The sequence below is a fragment of the Anolis carolinensis genome, chromosome 2 (assembly GCF_035594765.1).
Source record: "Anolis carolinensis isolate JA03-04 chromosome 2, rAnoCar3.1.pri, whole genome shotgun sequence".
NCBI lineage: Eukaryota > Metazoa > Chordata > Lepidosauria > Squamata > Dactyloidae > Anolis > Anolis carolinensis.
In genome coordinates this window covers 256,744,864-256,769,409 of record NC_085842.1, presented here as the reverse complement: position 1 = coordinate 256,769,409, position 24,546 = coordinate 256,744,864, and the positions used below count along the sequence as shown (strand labels likewise).

The following is a 24,546-nucleotide window of genomic DNA, read 5'->3' as shown; positions in this document are numbered from 1 at the left end:
ATAAACTTATGCGGATCTTCTGAAAATGGCTGATCTTGGAGTTGTTATTGCAGATCAAAGATGGGGAAAGTGCAGGCCAGGGGCCACATGCAGCCCCTCCTCTCTCTTTGGATAGCTCATGAAGTCCTACATGGCACACCCACCCCAAGTCCTTTGTACAAAACCTGTTTGAAACCCACCTCAAAACACAGTTAACTGTGTGCTAGTAAGGTACAAGTTCAACCCATCCTAGAGGTGCAGAGCTGAAAATTGTCTCCCACTACACAGTGCAGTTGCTTACCCCATTTTATATATTACTTGACCAGTTCTCAGAGTTGGCAGAAAGGGATGGTGAGGCCTCCTGCTGATTGTCACAAGTGACTGAATGATAGGCTGTAAAATCAAAAAAGAATTTTATTCCATTTTATAATTCATAGGTTCCTGTGCTTCAATGTCTATCTCTACTGTTAGATATACATGCAAGATATGAGGAACTTCTGCTTAATTTTATCAGAATACTGTGCTTTTGTTTTTTGCCTTCACAAAGTATTAGCTCATGGGATCAGTTTGGTTCCTAGTGCACAATGAAATTTATGTCAAATTTTGGCTCCTGATATGATCATGTACACGCTAAAGATAAGAAGGAATTTTTCCTTTACATCATGTTTTAAAAACCTGTTGTGATTCTCTATGTTGACTCTAGAGAGGGAACATACTAATTTGTGATTCTCCCCCCCCCCCCCCGCCTTTCTTTTAAAGGGGGACCAAGGAGGACACAGAACTTTGCAAAAGAAATGGACTTCATATCTCAAGGCGAGATTGCTTTGTTCTATGCCAGATAAAAACTTATTTTTCAACATTGTCAATGATGTCTTTATCCTTAAGACTCCCAACTTGAAGGAGCCAGTGATTTATGGAGTTTTCACTCCACAATTGTAAGTAACGTTTTAACATTTTGAAGAAGTATTTGCTTAACTCTACTGTTTGTTAATTTAATACAATTGTTAACTGTAAAATGATAATATGTTGATATTGATTTCTTTGATTTTTTTTAAAAAGGAACAATGTGGGTCTTTCAGCAGTGTGTGCCTATAACATCTCTACAGTGGAGGATGTTTTCACCAAAGGGAAGTACATGCAGAGTACCACAGTTGAACAGTCCCACACAAAATGGCTACGATATAATGGAGAAATTCCAAAACCAAGACCTGGTGCAGTAAGTATGGACAAACTAAAAGGTTATGATTATTCTTACAGTATAGGGCATTTTTTTATTCAGTGCCCATCCAGACAGGCCTTAAAACTGTGACCTGTCTTGGTTTTACCAGAGGCGTCCAAACTATGCTTCCTGTAAAATCGAATTAATTCAGAACAAAGCAGGGTTTCCTTGCTTTGTTCCAAATTAATTAAGCACTTGGTAAGATCTAGATCTTAGATAAGATTCGGGTCTTACCAGGTGTGCGCCCAGTGTGGATTGGGCCTCGGTACTGTGTCATGTGATTCCTGGGCCTAATTCACACAACCATCTCCCCCAAAACCCCAAAAGAACCGCTTTAAAAAGTTTTAAAAATGTAACCCGGCTGCCATTATGGTCCTCTTTGCACCCTCCTAGTGTGAAAAAATGACGCACCAGGAGATGAGAGTGGGGGTGGGGAAAGGGTAAACTACTATAATCCAGTTCAAAGCAGATAATCTAGATTCAGAATCTGGATTATATGGTAGTGTAGATCCAACCTGATCTTGTATGTTTAACATATCGAGAACTGGATATGAGAACTGGAAATGAGGATAATACTTGGGGAGGAAGTAGAAAATACAGAAAACACTTTACAGATTGATTGATTCAAATCAAGGAAACCACACCAAGCAGGGCAGTTGATGATGGGAACTTTCAAAGGTCTCTCATTTGTAGGGTTGCCATGAATGGAGATCAACTAGACAGCAAATAAAAACAACTTCTGAGCATATGTTACTTACAAAGAAAGAATGGATGCATGGCAGTTGTCAAATTACTGGGATATTTCAAAACCAGATGGAATTATGTTGAGTTTTGTAGAATTATAAGAGCATTTTAGAAATGAGAGGGGAAAATAAAGCTTTTTGAAGCAAACCAAATGGAGAGTTAAAAACCCCAGTTTTCTTATAAACCAATTAGAAGAGCAAATAGGAGTTTGTATGAAGTTTTAAGTTTTTATTGGCACTATCCTGGACAGTTCAGCCATAAGAATCGGGGAGGGGGGAGCTAGATGGAATTGTTATGCCAAACAGAGAATGAAGGTTCTTCTGGGTAGACCTCTCTCTTATAAACTTGCTTTGATCACTTTTCTTAGAAGTAATAATTAAAGCACAACAAGGTTAATGTCTCAAAGTAGTTTGGGAGCTCTTGGGAGATAGTGCTTAATGTGCCAAGCAGAAAAAGAAGGAAAAAAAACTTTTTTTTCTTTTGTCATCTCTGATGTGAAAGGAGGGGGAGCAAATGTCATCTTGGCTATTCACTGTTCCATTTGAGAAATGGAGGAAAATAATGAGCTGAGACAAAGGTTTCAGACAGGTTCCAAACTCATTGTTTTTGACTGTACTCTTTCGTTGCTGTAATTTACAAGTGCTTACTTGAAGTAGAATGGGTGGTTAAAAGACAGTGGCACACTCAGTTTTCTTTTTGAGGAATGTCTGATTTATACAGTTCTTCTGGAGTCTTTATGCAGATCCTTCTTCAAGATCAAAATACTGCCTCTTTTCCAAGCTGTGGCTTGTGCCATTCAACTTTTTGTGCATACTTTGCAAATCCCCTTATCATGGAAAAAAAAAAGCAGAGCCAGGAAGGGCAGTGACTGAAATCATAAGCCAGTGCTCTTGCAGGGTTTTTCTGTGCTATCTTTTGTTCCCCAGCTACATCCTTTCCAATTTAGCCTAGAAAGCACAGCCCTAGGAGGCTAATTGGTTGTTTCATTATTTAAGAGACCCAGTTTAGAGACAGATGCAAATGTTTTACCTGTGTCTGCATTTAGATGTTGCTGTGATGACTTCTGGGATCTAAACCCGTACGTTGCATGTTTACAGATGTACAGTAGATGATGTGCATAACTATTTGGGGCCCTTAAAATCTTGGAGCCAGGTTACCTGAAAGACTGCCTTGCATGTTTTTGGACTGCAACTCCCAGCATCCCTCATCATTGGCATGGGTAGGGATGGTGGTGCTTGTAGTACAACATCTGAAGAGGTGTTTAATTCCAATTCCCTAAAATAATATTTTAGACATGTTTAATTCTGACCTTGGAAGAAAGCAAGTAGATTTAGAAATACTGTTTGGGAGAAAATGTGATGTTTGAAATCTAAGATACTTTTTAAATTGGGTCACATTGTATAATTTATGGGTTTATTTTCCTTTAAGATTTTTGTGCATTTTAGTGCATTTGGAGTTTAAAGATGTTTCAAAAACACCCTGGGAAAATCCCAATTTGTATAATACTGCTAAATCTGAGTGTCATTTCATATGAACGGATAATATTTGAAACAAGCATTAGAAACCCCCAGGGAAGGCAACAATATACAGGTATATCCCAAGTTACGAACACAATAGGTAGGCTTGTTCTTAAGCTGAATCAGAACAGGTACATGTTTAAGGTTTGAATGGCATCGGGAAGGGTTAACACCCCTGTGGTGTTTGCTTTGATGTCTGTGCCCTTGTTCAGAAGATTTCACCGCACTTTCTGTCCCTGTGATAATTGAATTTTGAAAAAATTGTAGTTTGTTATGGAAACCAGGATTGGTGATAAAGCTTCAATGGAGACACCTTTTCCCTATGATAACTCTTCCAGGAATGAAATTCCCTTCAGAGGGATAGATTTCTCTTACTTCCTGTTGTCTCATCCCTGTTCTTATCTATGAGTTGTTTGTAAATCGAATGTGTGTAACTCTGAGATTGCCTGTATAAATGCTGACAGTAGCATAAGCTGTTAGTATTAATCTCTGGCTTAAACAACAAATAAAGTCAAATTGCTTTTGTTTTTACTGAAAGTCTAGTCAATTATAGACACTGTTATTAATATTAGTAAGTTTTGCTAATACTAATCAGTAATATTTGCAAATAATATAAGTTTTAATTTAATGAATACAATGTTTCCTCACTACTTCGCAGTTCACTTTTTGCGGATTTGCTGTTTTGCGGTTTTTCAATAAACTCTAAAAGACTATTAGAAATAATAAAAAATTACAATTTACAGCCTGAGGAAGGAGAAGCCAAAGAGAGAGAAAAAGGAGCCCAAGCAGCAACGGGAGGAGAAGGAGGCGATTTATCAACACACGATTGGTTGATAAAGACTTAAAATAGTATATAACTACTAAAATAGTGTATAAATATTAAAATAAATATAGTGTTCCTACTTTGCGGATTTTCACTTATTGCGTGTGGTCCTGGAACCTAACCCCCACGATAAGTGAGGGAACACTGTACTCTAATAATTTTAGTATGCATTACTCAATTACTTATTTAAAGTTTGTTGTTCTCTTTTAAGCCATTAATAATGAGACATGTTTATTTGTTCTTCTTGTGGCAGTGTATAAACAAAGAGGCCAGAGATGAAAAAATCAATACAACACTCAACTTACCTGACAAAACATTACAGTTTGTGAAAGACCATCCTCTGATGGATGACTCTGTAATTCCAATAGGAGACAAACCAAAACTGGTAAAGAGAGATGTGAAGTATACACAGATTGTGGTAGACCAAGTCCGAGCGCTGAATGGCACTTTGTACGATGTCATGTTCATCAGTACAGGTGAGATTTTTATGCTTTGAAAACTTGATACTATCACACTAAGATAAAATGCTAATAATGAAACTGATTCAAGACATCCAAGGTTTTGCAGCTGACCGAAATTGCCAGTGGGACAGAGACTGACTTCATGTACCAAATAACAGAAAAAATTCTTGTAAAACACAGAGGCATACAATGGAGTGCCTAAAGTTCAAAATCTTTTAGACTCTTAATGGCCTAGAACTGATCTTCTACAGCATATTACATTTCAACAGAAGAAACATCCTAGAAAGGTTCCTCTCATGCATCTTCCAATGATGATGTTGGCTGCGGAATCTTAGGAGTTGTAGCCTCTCAAAAGTACCCAGGGTCTTACAAGAAGTGTTTCTCTTATGAGGTTCAGTGGCTTCATATAATCAGGCTGTGGCAGATTTAGGAGTGGAGATTCAGCTTGTGCTGGCTATGGTTTTTTATATCTCTGAAATGTCACATTTTTAGCGTTGATGTACTTGCAGATTCAGGCCTGGATGTCGAAGTGCCCTCAATTTATTTAAACTTTGTTGTTCCCCTTTAAGCTTCCATTAATAATGAGACATGTGTTTATTTGTTCTTCTTGTGGCAGTGTATAAACAAAGAGGCCACAGCTGAAAAAAATCAATACAACACTCAACAGAAGTTCATTTGCAGAATTGAAACTTGTGCACTGGGGGTTTTTTTGTCTTGTAAAATAAGTATTTTTCTCTCAAATCAACATCAAATCATCTATTAGTTAACAAATTTGAGAACAATATAGTAATAGTGACTGTGAAACATCTTCCCTTTGGAATAGTATAACAGGTGCCACATGCCTGTGTTTGGCTGACCAGATCCAAATGTAGGGTAGTCCCTTTACTCGCCCTATAGCAAAGATTACTTGGAGGAGGGCAAATTTTTCTGATCAGGGGGCTTTTGAAATTTGACAAGAGGAATGTCTATGTCCTATTTTCTCAGCTAAAGATACTCCATGGAAATACTCCTTTTTATATGTCAGTTCACAAAATATTCTAGACACGATGGCTGGCTTTTGAGAAAAGACTTAAAGTATAAGGTGAAATTTTCTAGAAAATAAAGATTGCTGTAGGTAGTGAGAGTTGTGCAGTCAAAAACACTATGAAAAGCAAAAGAGGCACATAGCTGCTGAAATCAAATGGTAAGAAATCAGAAGTCACATCTGAAGACCCTAGTATAACCAGTCTTCTCTTTGAAAAAAATTGCATGTATCTGTGTTGTTTCAGATCGAGGAGCCCTTCACAAAGCCATCAGCTATGAAAATGGAATGCACATTATTGAAGAAATTCAACTGTTCCCTAATTTTGAGCCTATTCAGACTTTGTTGCTTTCTTCAAAAAAGGTAAGGCTGACTGAGATTAGGATGTTGGGATGTAATAGACATATACACATTTCAGAGCAGGAAAAGAAGTAGTTGTTGACTTTGGTCATGTCTGATGCAAGCTGTTGTTAGCTGTACTGTGAAACGGATGTCCTTCACCAACCAAAAGGTAGATTTGGATCAGCTTTTAGACTGGAGGATTCCCAAAAACTACTGTTTTCTTGAGATGCTGAAGAATCTTTTTGTTTAGCCCTATGGCAGCTGTTTTTATTTGAGTACAGTTTCTGAATTTAGGGAGCAATGACATATTCTGTTGTAAAGCACATGCATTGCATACATTGTAAAAAAATTCTTGACTTAGTCCTTGGCATCTCCCATTTAAAATGACCAGGTAATAGGTGGTGGTGAAGGCATGTGTGAAAAACTGCAGAACTGCTGTTGATCAGAGTAGGTTGCGTGGACCAGTAATCAGATTTGATGTGAAGCAGGTTCCTATGATACAAAGCAATCTCAAACTTAGGAAAATTATCTTTTAGACTACATCACCTAGAATCTCCTAGTTAGCACAGTTACTGGTTTTGCTGCCCCCCTTGTTTAATGGCTGCTTCTTTATAAATGGGATTGTTCTCCAAGGAGTGTGCAGAGCTATAGCACATTCATAATTGAAAAGTATTATTTTCTAATAGGAAATAGTAGTGAAAGAGCTGCCTGCTTTACAAGACAAAAGATTAAATGACACCAGAAGCTGTTTCCCAGTTGAGAAAGCATGGTGTAGCAACAACAAGGAAGGGGCGTGTAGTGAGGGTGACAGAAAATTAGCTGCAATGTACTGTATGAACCCTCACCTATTGGGTTGGGAATTGTGCAGTCCTCCAGATGTTGAACTGCAGCTCTCAGTATTCCTTCCCATTGGTTATGCTGGCTAGAACTGCTGGGATTTGCAGTCAGACACCATCTGGAGGATCACAGAATACCAACTGTTTTTGCTCAAACTTAGTAAGAAGTGAGTTGCTGGTGTTGCGTCTTAGTGTGCGTATAGTCACAGTTTGTATTAGGCTTAAACTACTACAACCAATAAGAGGCAACATTAAATTATGTAAATCAAGGTAACATTATTCTGATATATCTTCAGAGCAACCCAGTCTAGTTCTTTGTGATAAGCTTATTCAGCTTAATCAATGACATATACCTGTACGCTCTCTTCTGTTGAGATGAAGCTTGTGGTTCTAATCTGGGAACAACATAGATAAAAGAGAAAGCAGAATTTCTTGTGCAGCCTTCCCATAGATAGACCAGGAGATAACCCAATAGGCTTTTCACCACTACAGACACACCTGCTTTCCATCTGTACTTCTATGCACTGCAGATGACATTGTGTGGAAGCAGGGCACACACCTTCTCTTTGTACATCTTTAGGAAGAAAAGGGAATTCCCCTCTCCTCATTTAACAGAGCAGCCAAAAAGAGAAAGCATTGCACATTTTCCAATAAAGCCTTGTTCAGATAAATTGGAATTAACTGTAGATTAGGGAATATGTGGTACAGTTGCAACTAGACCGCATGACAACAAATAATAAGCATGTCTGGAACCTAAAGTGAGTAAGAAAAAAGTTGCCATCTTTTTGACCACTTCCATATTCCATTTCCCTCTCTTCCACTTTCTATAGGGCAAGCAATATCTCTATGCTGGATCCAATGCAGGAGTTGTCCAGTCTTCTGTTGCGTTTTGTGAGAAGTATAGCTCTTGTGTGGACTGTGTTCTGGCGAGAGATCCATACTGTGCTTGGAATCCCCAGGCATCCTCTTGTGTGGATATCTTCAAAGAAAGTGAGACTGAGAGGTAAGAACCAAGCAGATAAAGTGAGGAGTTAAATAATTACATTCATTTGCATGTAAATAATTACATGCAAATACAGGATTTGCAACCTGCATTCTTCCGGTTGCAAATCCAGCATTCTGAGAATCTCGAGACAGGATTCAGAAGGGTCTTTAGAATTCCCAGTCAGAGAACTCAAATTCCAAACAATAAGCCCCCAATTCCATAGGATGCAGCCATGGCAGTTAAACTGGAATCATAGAATGATAAGTGTGTCGTGTGAATTGTCCCCTGTTTTTGTTTTTAAATTATGTCACTCTGTGTAGAGGTGTCTGCAACCTATTTAAAAAGCAAATTACTGCTTCTGGTGCCATCCATTAGAAACAATTCACCCCTGGTTTATAGCCTGAGGAAGGGGATTCTAGATGACTGAGGGCCATAAACATCCATTTGGCCCCAGAGCCACAATTTGCCCATCCCTGTTCTTGAGGCTACTGAAAGAAACCTTTTGGCATAGGGGCAGTCTCTGGCAAAATCTGAAAAGGCATGGGGAAGATGAGAAAGAGATTTCCCGAAAAGCAAGTGCTATTGAGTTGAATAAGGTTTGCTCCAAAGCGGGAAGACACAGTTGTGATGTTACTCTCACTGGCACAAGAGTGAGTAATGAAATTAAGGGCTCATGCAAAGACTCTTAGTTTATGTAATTTATGATTTTCACAGATTATCTTAGCATAGAATTGTGGGCTGACAAGTAAATACTGTCTCTTACATTGTTCTCTCCCCCTGAAACATGCAAACCATTGGCTGTGTTTCTACATTGCAATGAATTGTACCTGTTCATGACAGAAAAGAGTGTTATAATTTTTCAGAACTTATGTGTTTCCCTAGCCTACTCCAGTGCAACCATTCACAATGACTGTGCTTTTTAGATATATATTTCATGCTCTATTTGAGAAACAGATTGAGAGAACATGTTGCTCAGATTAGAGTGCACTTCTTGGATGCATATTTAACATCTAGTTAGGTTACTTCGAACCACACTAACCTGCCTTGCTATTTCAAAACCATCTATAATATCCTTAATTATATAAATTATATCTCCACACTACATACCAGTATGACAAGATACACTATCTTCATAATTATTGTTTACCGTTCATTTTGTGTTGGTTTTCTGTACTTGTTTCATAATTTGTAGCTTATCTACCTACCAAAGCACTAGGAGGCATATATAAAAGCAAACTATATGCAGGCCCCGAGTTACAAACATATGACTTACAAATTCCTCATAGTTAAGAACGGGGATGAGACAACAGGAAGTGAAAGAAATCTAATTCTAGGAAGGGACATCCACTCTTGAAAGAGTTATCATGGGGATAAGGCGTCTCAATTGAAGCTTTATCACCAATCCTTGTTTCTACAACAAGCCAAAATGTTCAAAATCCAAGTATCACAGGGACAGAAAGTGTGGTGAAATCTTCTGAACAGGGGCACAGATAGCAAAACAAACATCACACGGGTGTTAACCCTTCCCCATGTTATCGAAAGTTGGGGATTTCTGTTTGAGTCAGAGGGAAGGTGTGGGAAGAAGGGTGAGATGAAAATTGCAGAATTATAAACTCTTTTGTTCACTGGAGAGCACATGGTCTCCTGATCAGCACTGATCAGATGTGGGAGAACTGCGAGGGAAGAAAGGCATGGAAACCAGTCTGCTTAAGTCCATATCCATGGTTCAGAATGTTAGAGCTTGGAAAACATGTGTAAAAAAGATAGACCTCTCCAAATTTCTCAGCCAATATGGCTAGCATGAGCCATAGTTGCCCAAAGTACCATTCCCTATGTTTGCAACAAGTTGAGGGGAGCTGGAAAAAAAACCCCATGATTATTATATATTATGTTTAGTCCACCTACTCAGTTTCCTTTACTTTGAATTGTAGTTGTCTGTTATTTGATAGTGAGACATTAAGGAGAAATATCTCTGCTGATTGTGGTTGCCAGGATTTAAGTCCTTAAGAAGTTGAATTCTGCCCTGTAAAGCATCAACTATGCATATTAATACAAAGTAATTCCTGTCACTTTTAGACTTTTGTTCCCCCTTTATCCAAGTTCTAGTTGACAGAACTTGGAATTATAAGAATAATGAGGATAAAAGTAAAGAATACAGGAGTTGAAAACTAAATGGAAAAAGAAAAAGTGTTTACTTTTTTAAATAGATGCTTTGGAAATTACAAATTATGTCCAAAAGAACATGGAAAGTAATAGTTGAGATATATGAGACAACAATACTGTCAGGGACTGGCTAGAGAAAACCTGAACTCCAGTGGGTGAAAGAGTCACAAATAGAAGCTTTTTAGTTTCAAATTTCTTAATCTTTATTTGGCTTTGGTCATTCCAAGCTTCCAGTACAGGAAGCAAAAAGACATCATATATGTACATTGCTTGGCTTCAGGCATTTCAGAATTTTGTTGTTCATAAGTGCTTGGAGGACAGAGCTTAGAAAAGTTAGACATTTTGAATTACAAGCCTGGCCACAATGCTAGTTGGGGGACTTTGGGAGTTGTAGCTCAAAAGTCCCTTTTCAAACCTCTATTAGTGTTGAAGGCCCTGTCTGGAGGCCTCCTGAGGGCCCTCAAGGATTTTGATAGCAAGGTCAAGCCATTGTAAGGACAGGCTGGTGGCTGTGAACAGTTTGAGCAAATCTTGTCATCCTCTTTTTAGAGTGCCCTGACATCCAGCAGGCATGCCTTGTCATTTTCCTACATGAGCAGACAAATCACCAGCAATACCACAGTGATTTGTCTTCCTTCACGGAAAACTCACTATAGCTATGTACCATTAATTAGAATTCTGGACTGTCTGTCCAACCCAGACTCATTATTTTGCTTTCCTCTATGAGCTCAGACCTTAAATCAATCAATCAAAGAAACAAACAAAGCTACAGTATGAGAAATGGATATGTCTTGAAAATGTTCCTATTAAAAGATTTTGAAGTAAGTGTTACCTAGCTCTTAAAATTTGCTGAGAAATGAACATCAATTCAGACCATTTTGCTGCTGGCTTTCACATAGTTCCAAAGATCTATGGTGATTCCTGGTTTGCAGAACATCAACTATCCACAATGTCATCGCATTTTTAAACTTAGTTTAGATTATTGATCTTTGTAGGAGATCAATAATCAAGTGTGGAGAAGGGACTTCCAGGGCCATATTTTGTCCCTGGAACCCTTGTCAAAATGTCACACCTCTTCCCCCACAACTCTGGAAATGTAGGATAAGTTTACCGTTAAGCCTCTCTCTGCCCACTTTTGGTTTAGCAGTGGTTCTCAACCTGTGGGTCCCCAGATGTTTTGGCCTTCAACTTCCAGAAATCCTAACAGCTGGTAAACTGGCTGGGATTTCTGGGAGTTGTAAGCCAAAACACCTGGGGACCCACAGATTGAGAACCACTGGTTTAAAGGAAGGTTGTCACATGCATTTATTTTTTCCCTTCCTACTACATCACATGCTCAGATGCTATGGACTGCCACCAGTGCTGACTTTGTGTTCAATTAGAAGAAATAATATTGTTGGTGGATATAGTGGGATAAATTAATACATAGAGGAACTGTGACAAGTAAATTGAATCATTGCTTGTTTTCTTACTGTTTTTAGGGACTGGATTCAAAACATTGGTGGAGATGCCTCGTCTTGTACAGGTAAGCTTTGTTTTTTAAAGAGGCTGAGTAATAATAATAGAAATGTCTTAGACATTTTGTAATAAGTACATCTCAGTTCCTTTGCATGCAGCTTTGTATGTCCATTCAATGTTAAGTTTATGTTAGAATAAAATGTTTGTGATTTTTTGCTTTATTGTTATTATTATTATTATTATTGCTATATATTGTTCACGTACTATAGCACGGAAGACACTGCTCAGCTCACAAGTTAGGCAACATTCAGTTAAGATAACTGTACAAGGAGCTGCTATTATTCATGCAATCATAGCAACTCAACAAAAAGCAGCAAAATTGTGCAAATTATTTTTCCAAGCTCTGTTCAAATCATGGCAGATATAAGGAATAGTGCCCAATGTGGTTCTTAAAAAGTGCTGGTTCTTGAACTCTGCCAAGGATAGCCTCTATGAACCCACATCTTGGAAATGAGTCAGCCTGTATGTGAATTTAAAGATGGTGAATACTCTTCTAGTCTGGGTTCAGTGAACAGAATAATGTAATTTGTATCATAATTACTTGGGGAATGGTCCTTAGAGTGGTCAATTAAAAGACAGTGTCTTTACTTTGACTTGAGATTTCTAAAATCAGCATCAACGTGTAATGTGATTCAACCAACTGAAACTAAAGCAGATTATTTGAGAAATAGTATGCTTTCAAAAAGAACAAATGCTATATACTCGGGGATGATGCTTCAAACAGATGAAATTAATGTTTGAGAAAGAGGCAGATCTTAGTTTTCCTTTTTGTACAGTCTTACTAGTGTCAATATATTGAGGGAAACTATATTGTAGACAGAATGTGGTAGAAATTCCTAAATTTATTCCTAGAGTCTTGCACAAATCTTGAGCTTGTTATGATCACACACTAAACTACTGTTCAGGCAATCCCGGGGTTACAAAAAACACCGGTTCTGTAGGTTTGTTCTTAAGTTGAATTTGAATGTAAGTCAGAACATGTACATTTTAATTGTAATTCCAGCCATTTTTTAGTTTTAGATAGCAAGGGAAGGGTTAACACAGCTGTGGTGTTTGTTTTGCTGCCTGTACCCCTGTCCAGGTTTCACCTCACTTTCTGTCCCTGTGACCATTGGATTTTGAAAATGTTGGGTTGTCATGGAAACAAGAATTAGTGACCAAGCTTCAGTGGAGAACCTTTTTCCATGATAACTTACATGAGTTTATTTCTCTTCCTAGAGGTAGATTTCCTCTCACTTCCTGTTGTCTCACCCCAGTTTGTAACTAGGAGCCATATGTCTGTAACTTGGACACTGCCTGTATAGCAGTTCTCATCACCTTTTCCTTTACAAAGCTTGCAGAAGTTACTTTTTTGGGTTACAGCTGCAGATTATGACATTGGAAAGGCTGTAGTTCTCAGAAGTAATTTTCCAAGCTAAAGTCCTTGGTTAAATGGGATTCTACACAGCACAAAGTGTAGTGATGTGCAGTGCATGTGAGCACTGATGTTGTTGCCTTAATAGGCTATACATTTACTCATTTTTGTAGTGCCAGCAGTGTTAAATCACCTCCTTCTGATTTTACAACTCTGTTCTTTCTTTGTAGTACTGTTAAGGTACAAAGTGATGGCTCAGAGAAGATATATTTTGGATTATTAATATCCCATGAAATAATGTATTTCATTTTCCCTCTCTCCCTACTTTGTTTTTTGTGGTCTATGCATGACTGTCTTCATTTTATTAGGAGGAATCTGTGTTGCTGTTTTTCTTTCTGGGTACCTTCATAATACTTAGTGTAGCCTTCATATGTAACTGGGTTTTAACTGCACACAAAACCCTTTCTGATAAGTTCACACATTTCTTTTTCTTCACTTTTTTCTTTAATTACCGCAGTTTAGGTTATTCCATAGATATTTGTGTGGGAAGATGACGTTTCCTCCTAGCCCAAGTACCTTATACTAGTTGAAAGTGCTGCCTTATGATACACATCTGTACTGCCAGTGCAAAAGTAATCTATGAGGAAGGGTTATTTTCAGTGATCCCTTTGCAATTCACCAACATTAATAAAAGATGGTGTCTACCAGTGGTGGTAGGCAAAATGGCATACCACTCTAAATATAGTTGTCAAGCTAACTGAGGTTTGAATGTGAGCTAGATATTTTTCTGCATAGCTGAACCAGCCTCCCAGGCAATTTTTAAAAACTCAGTTCTGATCTCGTACACATTTATTTTGCTGTTCCAGATAAAGCCAGAGAGCATTCTCTGCAGCATACTTTCAAGCATGGGAGCACTGCAGAGCTGAAATGTTCTCAGAAGTCCAACCTGGCCCAAGTGGTTTGGAAATTCAAGGATGATGTCTTAAAGGTGGAAAGTCCCAAGTACCGTCTTCTGGAGAAAGCTCTGCTCATCTTCAATTTGTCTGAGGGAGACAGTGGTGTGTATCAGTGCCTGTCAGAAGAAGAAGTGAAGAATCAGAAGTTTTCCCAGGTGTTAGCTAAACATGTTTTGGAACTGAAAAAAATTCAGCAGACCACTCTGAGCCCAACCCCGCCAACCACTCGGACTGAAGGTAACGGAGAAGCGCTCAAAGCATCAGTTATAGCTACCCAGGGGTCCGCTGGTCACACTTCAACCACTCCAATTGTATCCATTGCAACATCCAGGCTAGTCACAAATCATGTTGTCCCCGACCTCATGAGCACTGTCTCTGACATTGAACACTCAAATTCACTTGCCGAGGTTCCTGAGAAGACCCTCTTCCTGAAGGCAAATGATAATTCGCTTTTGATGTTTCTTTTTCTGCTCTTTTTTGTGCTCTTCTTGTGTCTGTTTGCCTATAACTGTTACAATGGGTTCTTGCCAGACACGTGTCTGAAATTTCGCTCTGCCATGTTACTTGGGAAGAAGAAACCCAAGGCAGATTTTTCTGATTGTGAGCAAAGTGTGAAAGAGACACTGGTGGAGCCAGGCAGCCTCATGACCCAAAGTGGGGACCATACAAAGCCAGCACATGATACAGGCTATGAGACGGAAGCAGACTATGGAAATGGCCATGTCCAACATGATGAGGAACATTCACATTCTTACAAAGAAATGAAGGACAAACCTTTTGATGTGAAATGTGAATTGAAATTTGCTGACTCAGACGCTGAGGGTGATTAAAGAAGAAAATCCTCAACTTCGTTAATGAAAGTACTGTTATTCCAGATTGTCTATTTTTGAGCACATTCACTTTTTGATGTGATAACTGGGTCAGAAAGGGCTACAAGGTCAATTTTTACTGGTGACACATTGTCAGTTCACACCTGGATAAAGCAGACAATTTTGCATTGTGTTACATTTTTATTTTTTATGTTTTTGTCTTTTTTTTCCTCATTTTCAATGGCCAGTTATGATTTCACATGGTGAATTTCTTCACTCCCACTCACTGCCACATTTGCAGGATGATTTAACACTCGAACCTACCATTTGAATTAATTTCTCTTTTTTCATAGAAGGTAAAAATTAACTCTTTAATGCAGAGCCATGCCAAAAAGGATGTAAGTAGCTCAAGGCTGTGCATACTTAACTGCCATTAAAAATCTAATTTCAGTTTAATTCCAAATTGGAAATGATATTTAGTTTATCAGATTGGTAAATGATAGCCTTTTTGTCCAGATTGAGACATTTCTTTGCAACTAGTGATTTCTAATGCTTATGTAAATGCAGTAATTGTATTTTGTCTGGTAAGTTTTATTGGTGAAGGAAATGTTGGGCTTTTTAAAAAAAACAAATTGGTAGTGTACCTTAGTAGACTATGGTGTATATTGGGACAAATCTGGCTAGATTTGCTTAAGGTTCTCAGGGATATGCTTTGGTTAAATGCTTTTTTCTTTCTAGAGCTGTCAAGGTGGAAATCTCTTTTTGAGTGCTTAATGTTTTTGTTTGTTTGTTTTTTATTATGGGAGACTTCATTTTAGTAAAGAGATATTTTTAAAATGAAATTGGAAACTGCCACATTGATTGGATTTTATAAGGTTTTTAAAAAGTGGATTATTGTAAGTAAACAGTAGTCACTGGAACACTTCATTGTGAGAAGCATATGTCTTCTGGATGCAATGCAGAACTTGTCAAATGTTTTCCTGGGCATCCTGAAAGAGACTGCTTGAGGATGTGATCTATTTTTCAGCTTCTTTCACAATTGGAAAGCAGTCAGATCTGCCCACTTACCACCACAAATAGCCAGCTTTACCAACTATTTTCACATTTTCTTCACAACATCCTCCAACATTTTTAAAAAGCAACCAGAGCTAAAACAAATAGATGAGAACTATCCTGGTATTGGACCACATTCTTTCTCTTGGAACTCTCTACTCAATGTAGCTCACAACAGCACTATTTTGTCTGTAAAGCTCCTTTGTGCTGTAAAGTTTTAATACTTGTTATCTCACTGTCTTGTGTCTCTCCTGTGCTCTATGTAAGAAATACAAGGTTTAGAAACAGATGGGATTTCATTGTTGCGTAGGTAGTATGTCCTGAGATTCCTTTTTCTTAATTTCTGTTGAAATCTTTGCCAACCCACCCTAGACAGAATTAGTGCCGACAGTTTTATATTTTGTATGATTAATTTTGCTTTTATTTTTCTATTTTTAATTTTGACTGTGTGTGTAAATATATATATGAAAAATGATTAAAGAAATATTGAAAGTAATTGTTTTCTATCCTTGTTACTGAGCATTTTGACAACTTTATAGACTAAGCCGTTTAGATTTGAAATGTTTGGTGACTTACATTAAAAGGAGCAAGTATCATTTTCTGCTTTGATAATGGAGATGATAGTTTTCTTCTTACTAAGTTCACTATTTCCTCTATTGTATTTCCTCCTTCGTACATTACTTCTCTGATATGTGAAGTGTTTCTTATTACCTTTTCCTTAGTGCCCTTTTCTTCTTCTCCTCCTTCACTTCCTTTCCTCTATCCCTTCCTGTCCCTTCTTGTCACAGCTTCATCTTCTGTAGTTTTTCCATCCGCTGGTACCTCCTCTTTGTCCTGTGTTGGAAGCGATCCACCTCCTTCACCCACCAGTCCTCAGCCTGATGTTTGGTCTAGCACTGATTTTGCCACAGTCATGTTGATGCCACCTTTCTTAAGGGACCAGGTCCAGCATGTGAATGCCCATAGCACCTTCCTCCTCTTCTGTCAAGCCACAGGTAAGTAGAAGATCACCGCTCCACTGGTCACTGTCCTGCTGCTGGTTGTATTCACCAAACATTAGCTCCATTTCTGTTACACACTGTCTCAAGGACTTGCGCAGATGAGGCAATTCGGAGCGTTTACTAATGTTGCACAGCATAGATTTGATAAAGCATGGGAAACATTAGAAAATCTCTTAACACAAAAATGCTTAAATAGGATATGCCCAAAGCTCTCAGAAAAATGGTAAGGCATCAATATTCCAGCCAAAATCTTTGACCAGATCCCCACCATTACTTCCCAAATTGACTTATTTAACTAAGGTTGCAGGAGCTATTTCATCAAACTTGGAAATTAAAAATACAAAACATACATGCCAATGGGGAAGGGAGGGAAGAATTTCAGGTGGAAAGGATGGAAAGTGACTTCTTCAGCACCAGAACAAAGTAACTCAATTTATGTCCAGTTCCCACTGCTCTTCCCTAACTTGTGTTCTTTTTTGTTACATGGTGGTTGATAACTCTTTATTCCTTTCACCAATAGACAAAGTATTTGTTTGCCTTGGAGAAGCTAAATGGTGTTTTGGAGGGAAAAAAAGGAAGGTGGACCTACGTTCCAAGAGTAGATGGCTTTTTGAACTCTAGGGCATAGAAATCAGTTCAAGTCTTAATTTATGTTCATATGTTATGACATAGACAATTTAGGCTGATCTAGTTAAATGAAAACAGATGTGTGCATTTTCCATCCTTTCTATATGTGTCCTAAATGTTGTTGTAATGCTTAATTCTTTGCTGAACATTCACTTCTAGTGTACTCTAATGGGTTTTCAAACTACAAATAATTTATGTGTTCTTCTAGTGCTGGCTGTGCATTTTCTAATCAGGGCAAAGGGCTTAGCATTGTAAGTACATTGGTAAGAACTGTCTGTGTGGCCACTTAATGCATTATGGGATTTAATATAGCTAAAAGGTCAGGTGCTGCCCTGCAAGTTATCAAACTAATTAGATTCCAAAAATAACACTGTTCAGGACTGCCAACTTCCTCCTGTACATGTGCATTATCGGTGACTCATTCCTGGAAAAATCAAAGCAACTCGGAAAATACAAATCCCACAATCCTCATCCGAAGTGACCAATGGTCATTTTGGCTAGAGGATTCTGGGCAATGAAACACTCGGTGGGGGAGACTGTATTGGGATGCTTTTGGAATTACCCTAGTTGTATGTCTTGTTCTTAATGGCTTCATCTCACCATAGAAATTCATAATGTAATCCCGTAGCAAATTTTGAAATTTTTTAGAAAAATTATATTTTTAGCACAAGATTATAGTTCAGAAATGTTTGTGCTAGACGTTGGTTTCTTCCAGAGTATCAGAGGTGCTACTGCATTTCTTTGTCTTTTTACACTAAAGCGAACTCACATGACATTCGTTCAATACGCCTAGTATTTCCCACTCTACCTATCAGCACCATTTTTCATTTGTAGATTGCAATGTCTGGAGCATTCCCATAATGCCTTACAATAGAGAAGATCTGTCCTATATGTCATGAAATGCTTCCCACACAGTAAGAGAGCTGTTCACTCCAACCTGTGGGTTAAACCCTTGTGCTGGTATGACTGATGACTTGAAGGCTGGGTTACTGACCTGAAGGTTGCAAAAATATCCAGGCAACATCCTTGCAGACAGCCAGTTCTCTCACACCAGAAGCAACTTGCAGTTTTTCAAGTAGCTCCTGACATGAAAAAAACCTCCAACCTTTATCTAATATATTTAATATATTGGAGTTCTTGGCACTGGCCTGCTTCAGAAATACTGATATTGATATGTATTTTGCCCATGGTACTGATACTAACAATAATCTTACTGTACATATTATATGTATTGTATAAATCAGTGTCATAATTGATTTAATTACAGAACAACTTAACACTTATATAGAGATGTAAAGGTAAAGGTTTTCCCCTGACGTTAAGTCCAGTCATGTCTGACTCTGGGGGTTGGTGCTCATCTCCATTTCTAAGCCGAAGAGCTGGCGCTGTCCGTAGACACCTCCAAGGTCATGTGGCCGGCATGACTGCATGGAGCGCCATTACCTTCCCGACGGAGCGATACCTATTGATCTACTCACATTGGCATGTTTTCAAACTGCTAGGTTGGCAGGAGCTGGAGCTAACAGCGGCCGCTCACGCTGCTCCCGGGGCTTGAACCTGGGACCTTTTGGTCTACAGCTCGGTGCTTTAACGCATTTTGCCACCGGGGCTCCTTTATATATAGAGAGATACTGACCTGCTTTCCCCAGATGTCTTGGACTGCACTTCCCATCATTTTTATCAGCTGGCAATAAAGGATGTTGAGTTGGAAAATATTTGTGCAGGCTAATGTAAGATCCTATTTCCAGCAATATTATGCTATTATTTTACTTACCTGGGATGATGCTGTTATACTTCCTGCCACTCTTCCCTTTTCCTTATCCTGATCTTTCAATGTTTTTGCTATCCTTTCAGAGATGTGGCTGATTCTTTATCACTTTCTATAAGGCCTCAATTAGAAAAAAATCCAACCGAGATCCTCTTGCTTCATTATCTGAATTTCATAACTTATGATTACAAAATTCTTCTCCAAGCATAGATATTATTCCATCCTGTTTTAAACAAACACCACTTTGGAAGTGCATCAAGAATCTGTTGGCAGCTTCCAGGTGCATTCTGCAACTGTTTTGCTCACAGAGGTTGTGGGCCAGTTATGGTACTTTTACACACACTATATCTGCATTCGTCCACAAAGGCATGTTTGATGACAGCCAGTTCTATTTGCATACGTGTGTCTACCTGCATATCTGAAGTTGTTCTTAGATTCTTACTCCATAAAATTCCTTTGTGTTGTGTAATCAAAACTACATTTAAAATAAATATGATCAGACATGTCAAAAATACACTTTGTCCTTGATGACATGTGCGAGTGTAATTCCACTTTCACATGAATTGGAGTGGGGGTGTCATTGCAAAGGTCAGTACATCTTTTCTCCTTTTGCAACAGCCAACACATACACGCCCAGCACTCACTGTGTTGCTGCAGAAGTTGCCAATGATCATTCAGTTGTCCATGGATAAGAGGGTATGGGAGAAACATCTGGCGATAGAGGGGATGGGAGACACATCTGGCTATTGGAACATAATCTGACACAGATTGCTGACAGCATCCACTGAGATCTCCAGAGTATCCTGGCAGATGTCCTTGGTCTTCAGGCATTTCTCCAATACTCCCTTTTACCCCAGAATGGCTGTTGAATGCCATTATTGCAGCAATTCGGTGACTTTTGGGATTGGTAACAGGAGCCATAGCAGATTTCTCCATACAGAACTCTTACCCTATGTGTTACCATACATCTTTTTAACCTGCTATCTTTTACACCCTGAATCCAATCAGACACCAGTAAGCTTAACTAATAATGTCAGAGTTGAAAAATGGGACATGTATTTATTTATAAATAAAGTTTAGAATCCTGCTGGGATAACATTTTCATAAGTGGATTTACATCTGAAGTTGTATAACTATATCTAGTAGCACTCTGCTGTTGTCTTACTACACAGAGCGAGCAAAATTGTGCAGTTTGCCTTAGTGCAAGTTGAACTTCAGTGTGTGATGTGCATCAGTGTTCAGTGCGCATAATGTTGCACAGGGGTCCCTATAGGCATTGGGCACTCTTGCTGGTGTCCCATTCTGCACTTTTTCGATTCAGTAATGAGGCTTCTTAGCACTTCTGCTATGTGTATCGCTAGGTATATGTAAGATTATCTAATATAACAGGCAATATAGGAGTCTAGCCATCATTTATAAACAAATGTTTATCATTTTGTGTTTACTGATTGAAAATTGTTATAGTCAAGCCAAATAATGACTTATCAGCAACAGAAAAATAGAATGGATAAGAGCATGATACAACAAAATCACTGCACATATAGCAATGCATTAAAACATGGAATGAAAACATGCAACTAAATGCCTTCCAATAATAGCATACCTTTGCCATCAGGACCTTTGTTGGTCAAGAAGTCTGGTCACCATTTCTGTAGAAAATATTCCATAATCCTAAAGCCAGCACTGAAAAAGCCCTGTATTTACATAGCTCTTCACTGCATATTAGAAAGCAAACAATTCATTAAGTAGCATTTTTGAAGATGATCTAAGTTAGGCATGGGGGATGTCTGACCCATGTGCTACAACTCCCTGAAAAACTCCATCCCTCGCTTTCCAAGTGTCAATTCCCAAAATCAGTTGTCACTCTTGCAAGTATCCAGCAATTACAAATAGGTTTTAAATGCCTCTAATCTCCTCCATGACACCCAAAAAAATTGCAACATTAATGAATTTCCATTGCAAAATTCAGCTGAAAATGAGGGTGTTGTAGCTTACTGTAGGGGTCAATACTCTCCCCCACCCCATTGCCCATCACTAGTTATGTGAATAGTTATGTTCATGTAAGAAAAAGCAGTCTTAAGATGAAGTATCCAGACAATACTGTACATGACCTCTTACATGAACATTTGTTGAGACAATTTCCATGAGAAAGTTTTAGAAAACACCTTGTCTAAGTTTGTATTTCATCTGCACAGTCGTATAGGCTGGCACACCTGAGTTTTGTTGGCATGTTTGTAACTGAATTATGCCATTTTTGATTGGAGATATACACACTTGCAGCCAAGCCACTAGTCTGAACCTGCAGCAACCATCCATGCAAGCCCATCCAGATTGGAACAGGAATCATGTTGAAATGTAGGATGCTGGAATTGAAAGAAGAGGAAGCTGGAGTTGACAGGAGAGTTGGCAACATTGGGTCCCACTGCTGAAAAACAGGCAAGGCTAGTTTGAGTGAAGAACAAGATAGAAGAAGAACAAGATACAGGCATTTCACTTGTTTCAGTTATGACATAGGACTGATCTAGTTTCCTTAAGGCCTGGGATGCCACAGCTTCCTTGAAATTCTGAATGCTGGCTATAGACCAGAGGTGGGCAGAGTGCACAACAGGGCAATTTTGCCCCTCATTCTCACCAGTCACATAAAATCAGACAAACATATACCCACAAGCTCCCCATAAGCTTGGGGACGAGGGACAGGGCCTTCTCGGTGGTGGCTCCTCGGCTGTGGAACTCCCTCCCCAGCGATATCCGGCAAACCCCATCCCTCCTGGGATTTAGAAGAAAACTAAAAACTTGACTCTGCGCCCAGCGAATAAGCTCATTGGCTGATGTAATCGGGTTGCAAATCTGTAATTGTAGCAGTATTGAAAGACTGAGGATGGTGCAACATCGCTGCCTGCAGCTTTTTACTTTTTGTATTTTTTATCATGTTTTAATTGTTTTGTTTTATAGTATATTTGTTGATGGCCCTTGTGGCAGAATGTAAGCCGCTCTTGAGTCCCCTCGGGGAGAAGGGCGGGGTATAAATGCATGTAATAAATAAATAAATAAGAGGATTAATCTCACTTTTAAGATAAGTTATGGCTAAAACCTTTAAGGGGAGTTATCAAGAGACTTCAGTGAAAGGTTTTGTCAAAAGCTTTTTTTGTGTGGAAAGCCCAAGGATATAATATCTGAGTAAGCAGATTGTTTTTAACATTCCCAAAGAATTCCAAGAAGTTGATGGAGTGGGACCTGCTGTTGCCAAAGTGTGGATTTCTACTCATTTCCTTCCTGAATTATGAGGGAATAGATTCCTGTAGATCACCACAGCCGCTGCCTGGTAAAGTGTGCACTGAGCTGCTTTCATGGTCTCTAGATAACCTCTAGGGCTAGGCTAGGGGCTATGAAGGGATCATGAATACATAGCAGTTAGGCATGCATAACTGTGGGTTACACGTTCAAACTGCCATACAGGATTCTGGCCATAATCTATGTCTATATATTTTGCTTTGTTTTATTTTTAATTTGGCCAGTTTTCTTTTGCAGAAATACTGTTTTCAATTTCCTTTAAAACACATCTTTTCTTAATCTACAATTCAGCTGGTACAAATAACCTAGTGTCCACGCCATTGTTTTGGTTGTTTTTTTTGTTTCTGTTTTTTAAAGAAATACTTTTTTTTTATGATCTTTCTATCTGTTAGGCACAGATTCAAAAGCAGCATGTGTTGATCTATGGCTCCTCTTCTAGAAATCAGGGCCTGCATATGTCTGCTGACCTTAGGCATCAAATTACTTGAACAGCTTGCATGCACACTCCTCTGCAGCTAAGAGCTCACCAGAGAAAAAATGCTTCTAACAATGGAATATAAACACCATTCATTCTAAAAGTTACTATTAGATTGTCGGCCAGGTTGTCAGGAACAGTTCCAACCCAATTCAGAGGGCTGGTCCAAGGCAATTTGCTGCCCCTGATAAAGGACACGATTCCCCTCTCCCTGTTCATATGTGGCTGTTGAATCCTTTTTTAGCTCAAGGAAAAGCAATTAGCACATGAAACAACAGGCTGATTTGAGGTCCTACAAGATAACACTGCAATGCTCTACGCCAGGGGTCCCCAAACTAAGGCCCGGGGGCCGGATGCGGCCCTCCAAGGTAATTTACCTGGCCCCCACCCTCAATTTTATAATATATTTTTATATCATTTTAAATAATATAATATATTGTATATACATATAATATTGATAAAAATATTATAATGTTATACAATATAATATTAATAATACCATATAATAATATTAATTATATGATATATATCACATATAATATTACAGTATAGTGGTATAGTTCAATATAGTAATATATAATGCTAATATTGTGCTATGCTAATAATATAATATATTGTATGTACATACAGCTGCTCTGAGTCCCCTTCGGAGTGAGAAAGGTGGGATATAAATGTAATAAATAAATGTAGTAAATGAATAAATAAATAATTTTAGACTTAGGCTCGCCCAAAGTCTGAAATGACTTGAAGGCACACAACAACAATCCTAATTAACTTGACTATCTCATTGGCCAGAAGCAGGCCCACACTTCCCATTGAAATCCTGATATGTTTATGTTGGTTACAATTGTTTTCATTTTTAAATATTGTATTGTTCTTTCATTGTTGTTGTTGTTTTGCATTACAAATAAGACATGTGCAGTGTGCATAGGAATTTGTTTGGGTTTTTTTTCCAAATGATAATTCGGCCCTCCACAGTCTGAAGGATTGTGGACCGGCCCTCTGCTTTAAAAGTTTGAGGACCCCTGCTCTACGCAGTGTTATATTCCAAAAGGGATTGGCTCAAGAAGAATCAAAGGTGTAGTGCTGTTGTCTCCACCTTCCAGGACCTGCCACCTGAGGCCGTTTCCTCATGCTGCTAGTGATAGGAATGACCCTACCAATCTGAATACTGAAGATATTGATCAATGAATTATCAAAGCAGATACTTATTTGCGTACAAAGTGCCTGACTCCTAGAACCAAACATCAGTACTAAACCCGACGAAAGTTGACTCACAGAAACAATAGGATTTATCTACATTTTGATTTGCCACATTCCCTTTGATTCAGTAACAGATAGTTGGCTTACATTTTAATACCCAATTTCAGTCCTGGGGTTTGTGAAATAATGAGGGTGCTTGAAAGTGGGGACTGAAAGCATTTTCCTTCCTCCTCAGCAATTCCAGCTGAGTCTTTGCAGCGACCAGCGGTCCCTGAGCCTTTGTGGGCAATTAGCTCCTGACCCATAGCCCATCCTCCCAGGCTGAGGTAGTCAAAGCATTTTGCTGTTGCCGAGCCTGATTAATACTCCTGGGTTATCTCAAGCCATCGCTGGGTGCTGGG

General features: G+C 38.7%; 1 protein-coding gene across 12 annotated transcripts in view; it reads left to right on the top strand.

Moving 5' to 3' along the window:
• Window positions 1–24,546, top strand: part of sema4d (semaphorin 4D) — a 144,221-nt gene that overhangs the window by 110,045 nt on the left and 9,630 nt on the right. For 5 of the 12 annotated variants that reach the window (XR_010003450.1, XR_010003452.1, XR_010003451.1 and 2 more), the window contains exons 11-18: window positions 739–914; window positions 1,039–1,195; window positions 4,536–4,758; window positions 6,012–6,127; window positions 7,773–7,945; window positions 11,572–11,615; window positions 13,829–14,155; window positions 16,569–16,775. Coding sequence is in view for 8 of the 12 variants with exons in the window: in XM_062972112.1 (XP_062828182.1) it covers window positions 739–914; window positions 1,039–1,195; window positions 4,536–4,758; window positions 6,012–6,127; window positions 7,773–7,945; window positions 11,572–11,615; window positions 13,829–14,155; window positions 16,569–16,775 (1,423 nt within the window). In the remaining 4 variants the exon portion in view is untranslated. Of the gene's footprint in view, window positions 1–738; window positions 915–1,038; window positions 1,196–4,535; window positions 4,759–6,011; window positions 6,128–7,772; window positions 7,946–11,571; window positions 11,616–13,828; window positions 16,277–16,568; window positions 16,776–24,546 lie in introns of those variants that run through there. The other 7 variants (XM_062972110.1, XM_062972108.1, XM_062972109.1 and 4 more) reach the window with 2 other exon arrangements.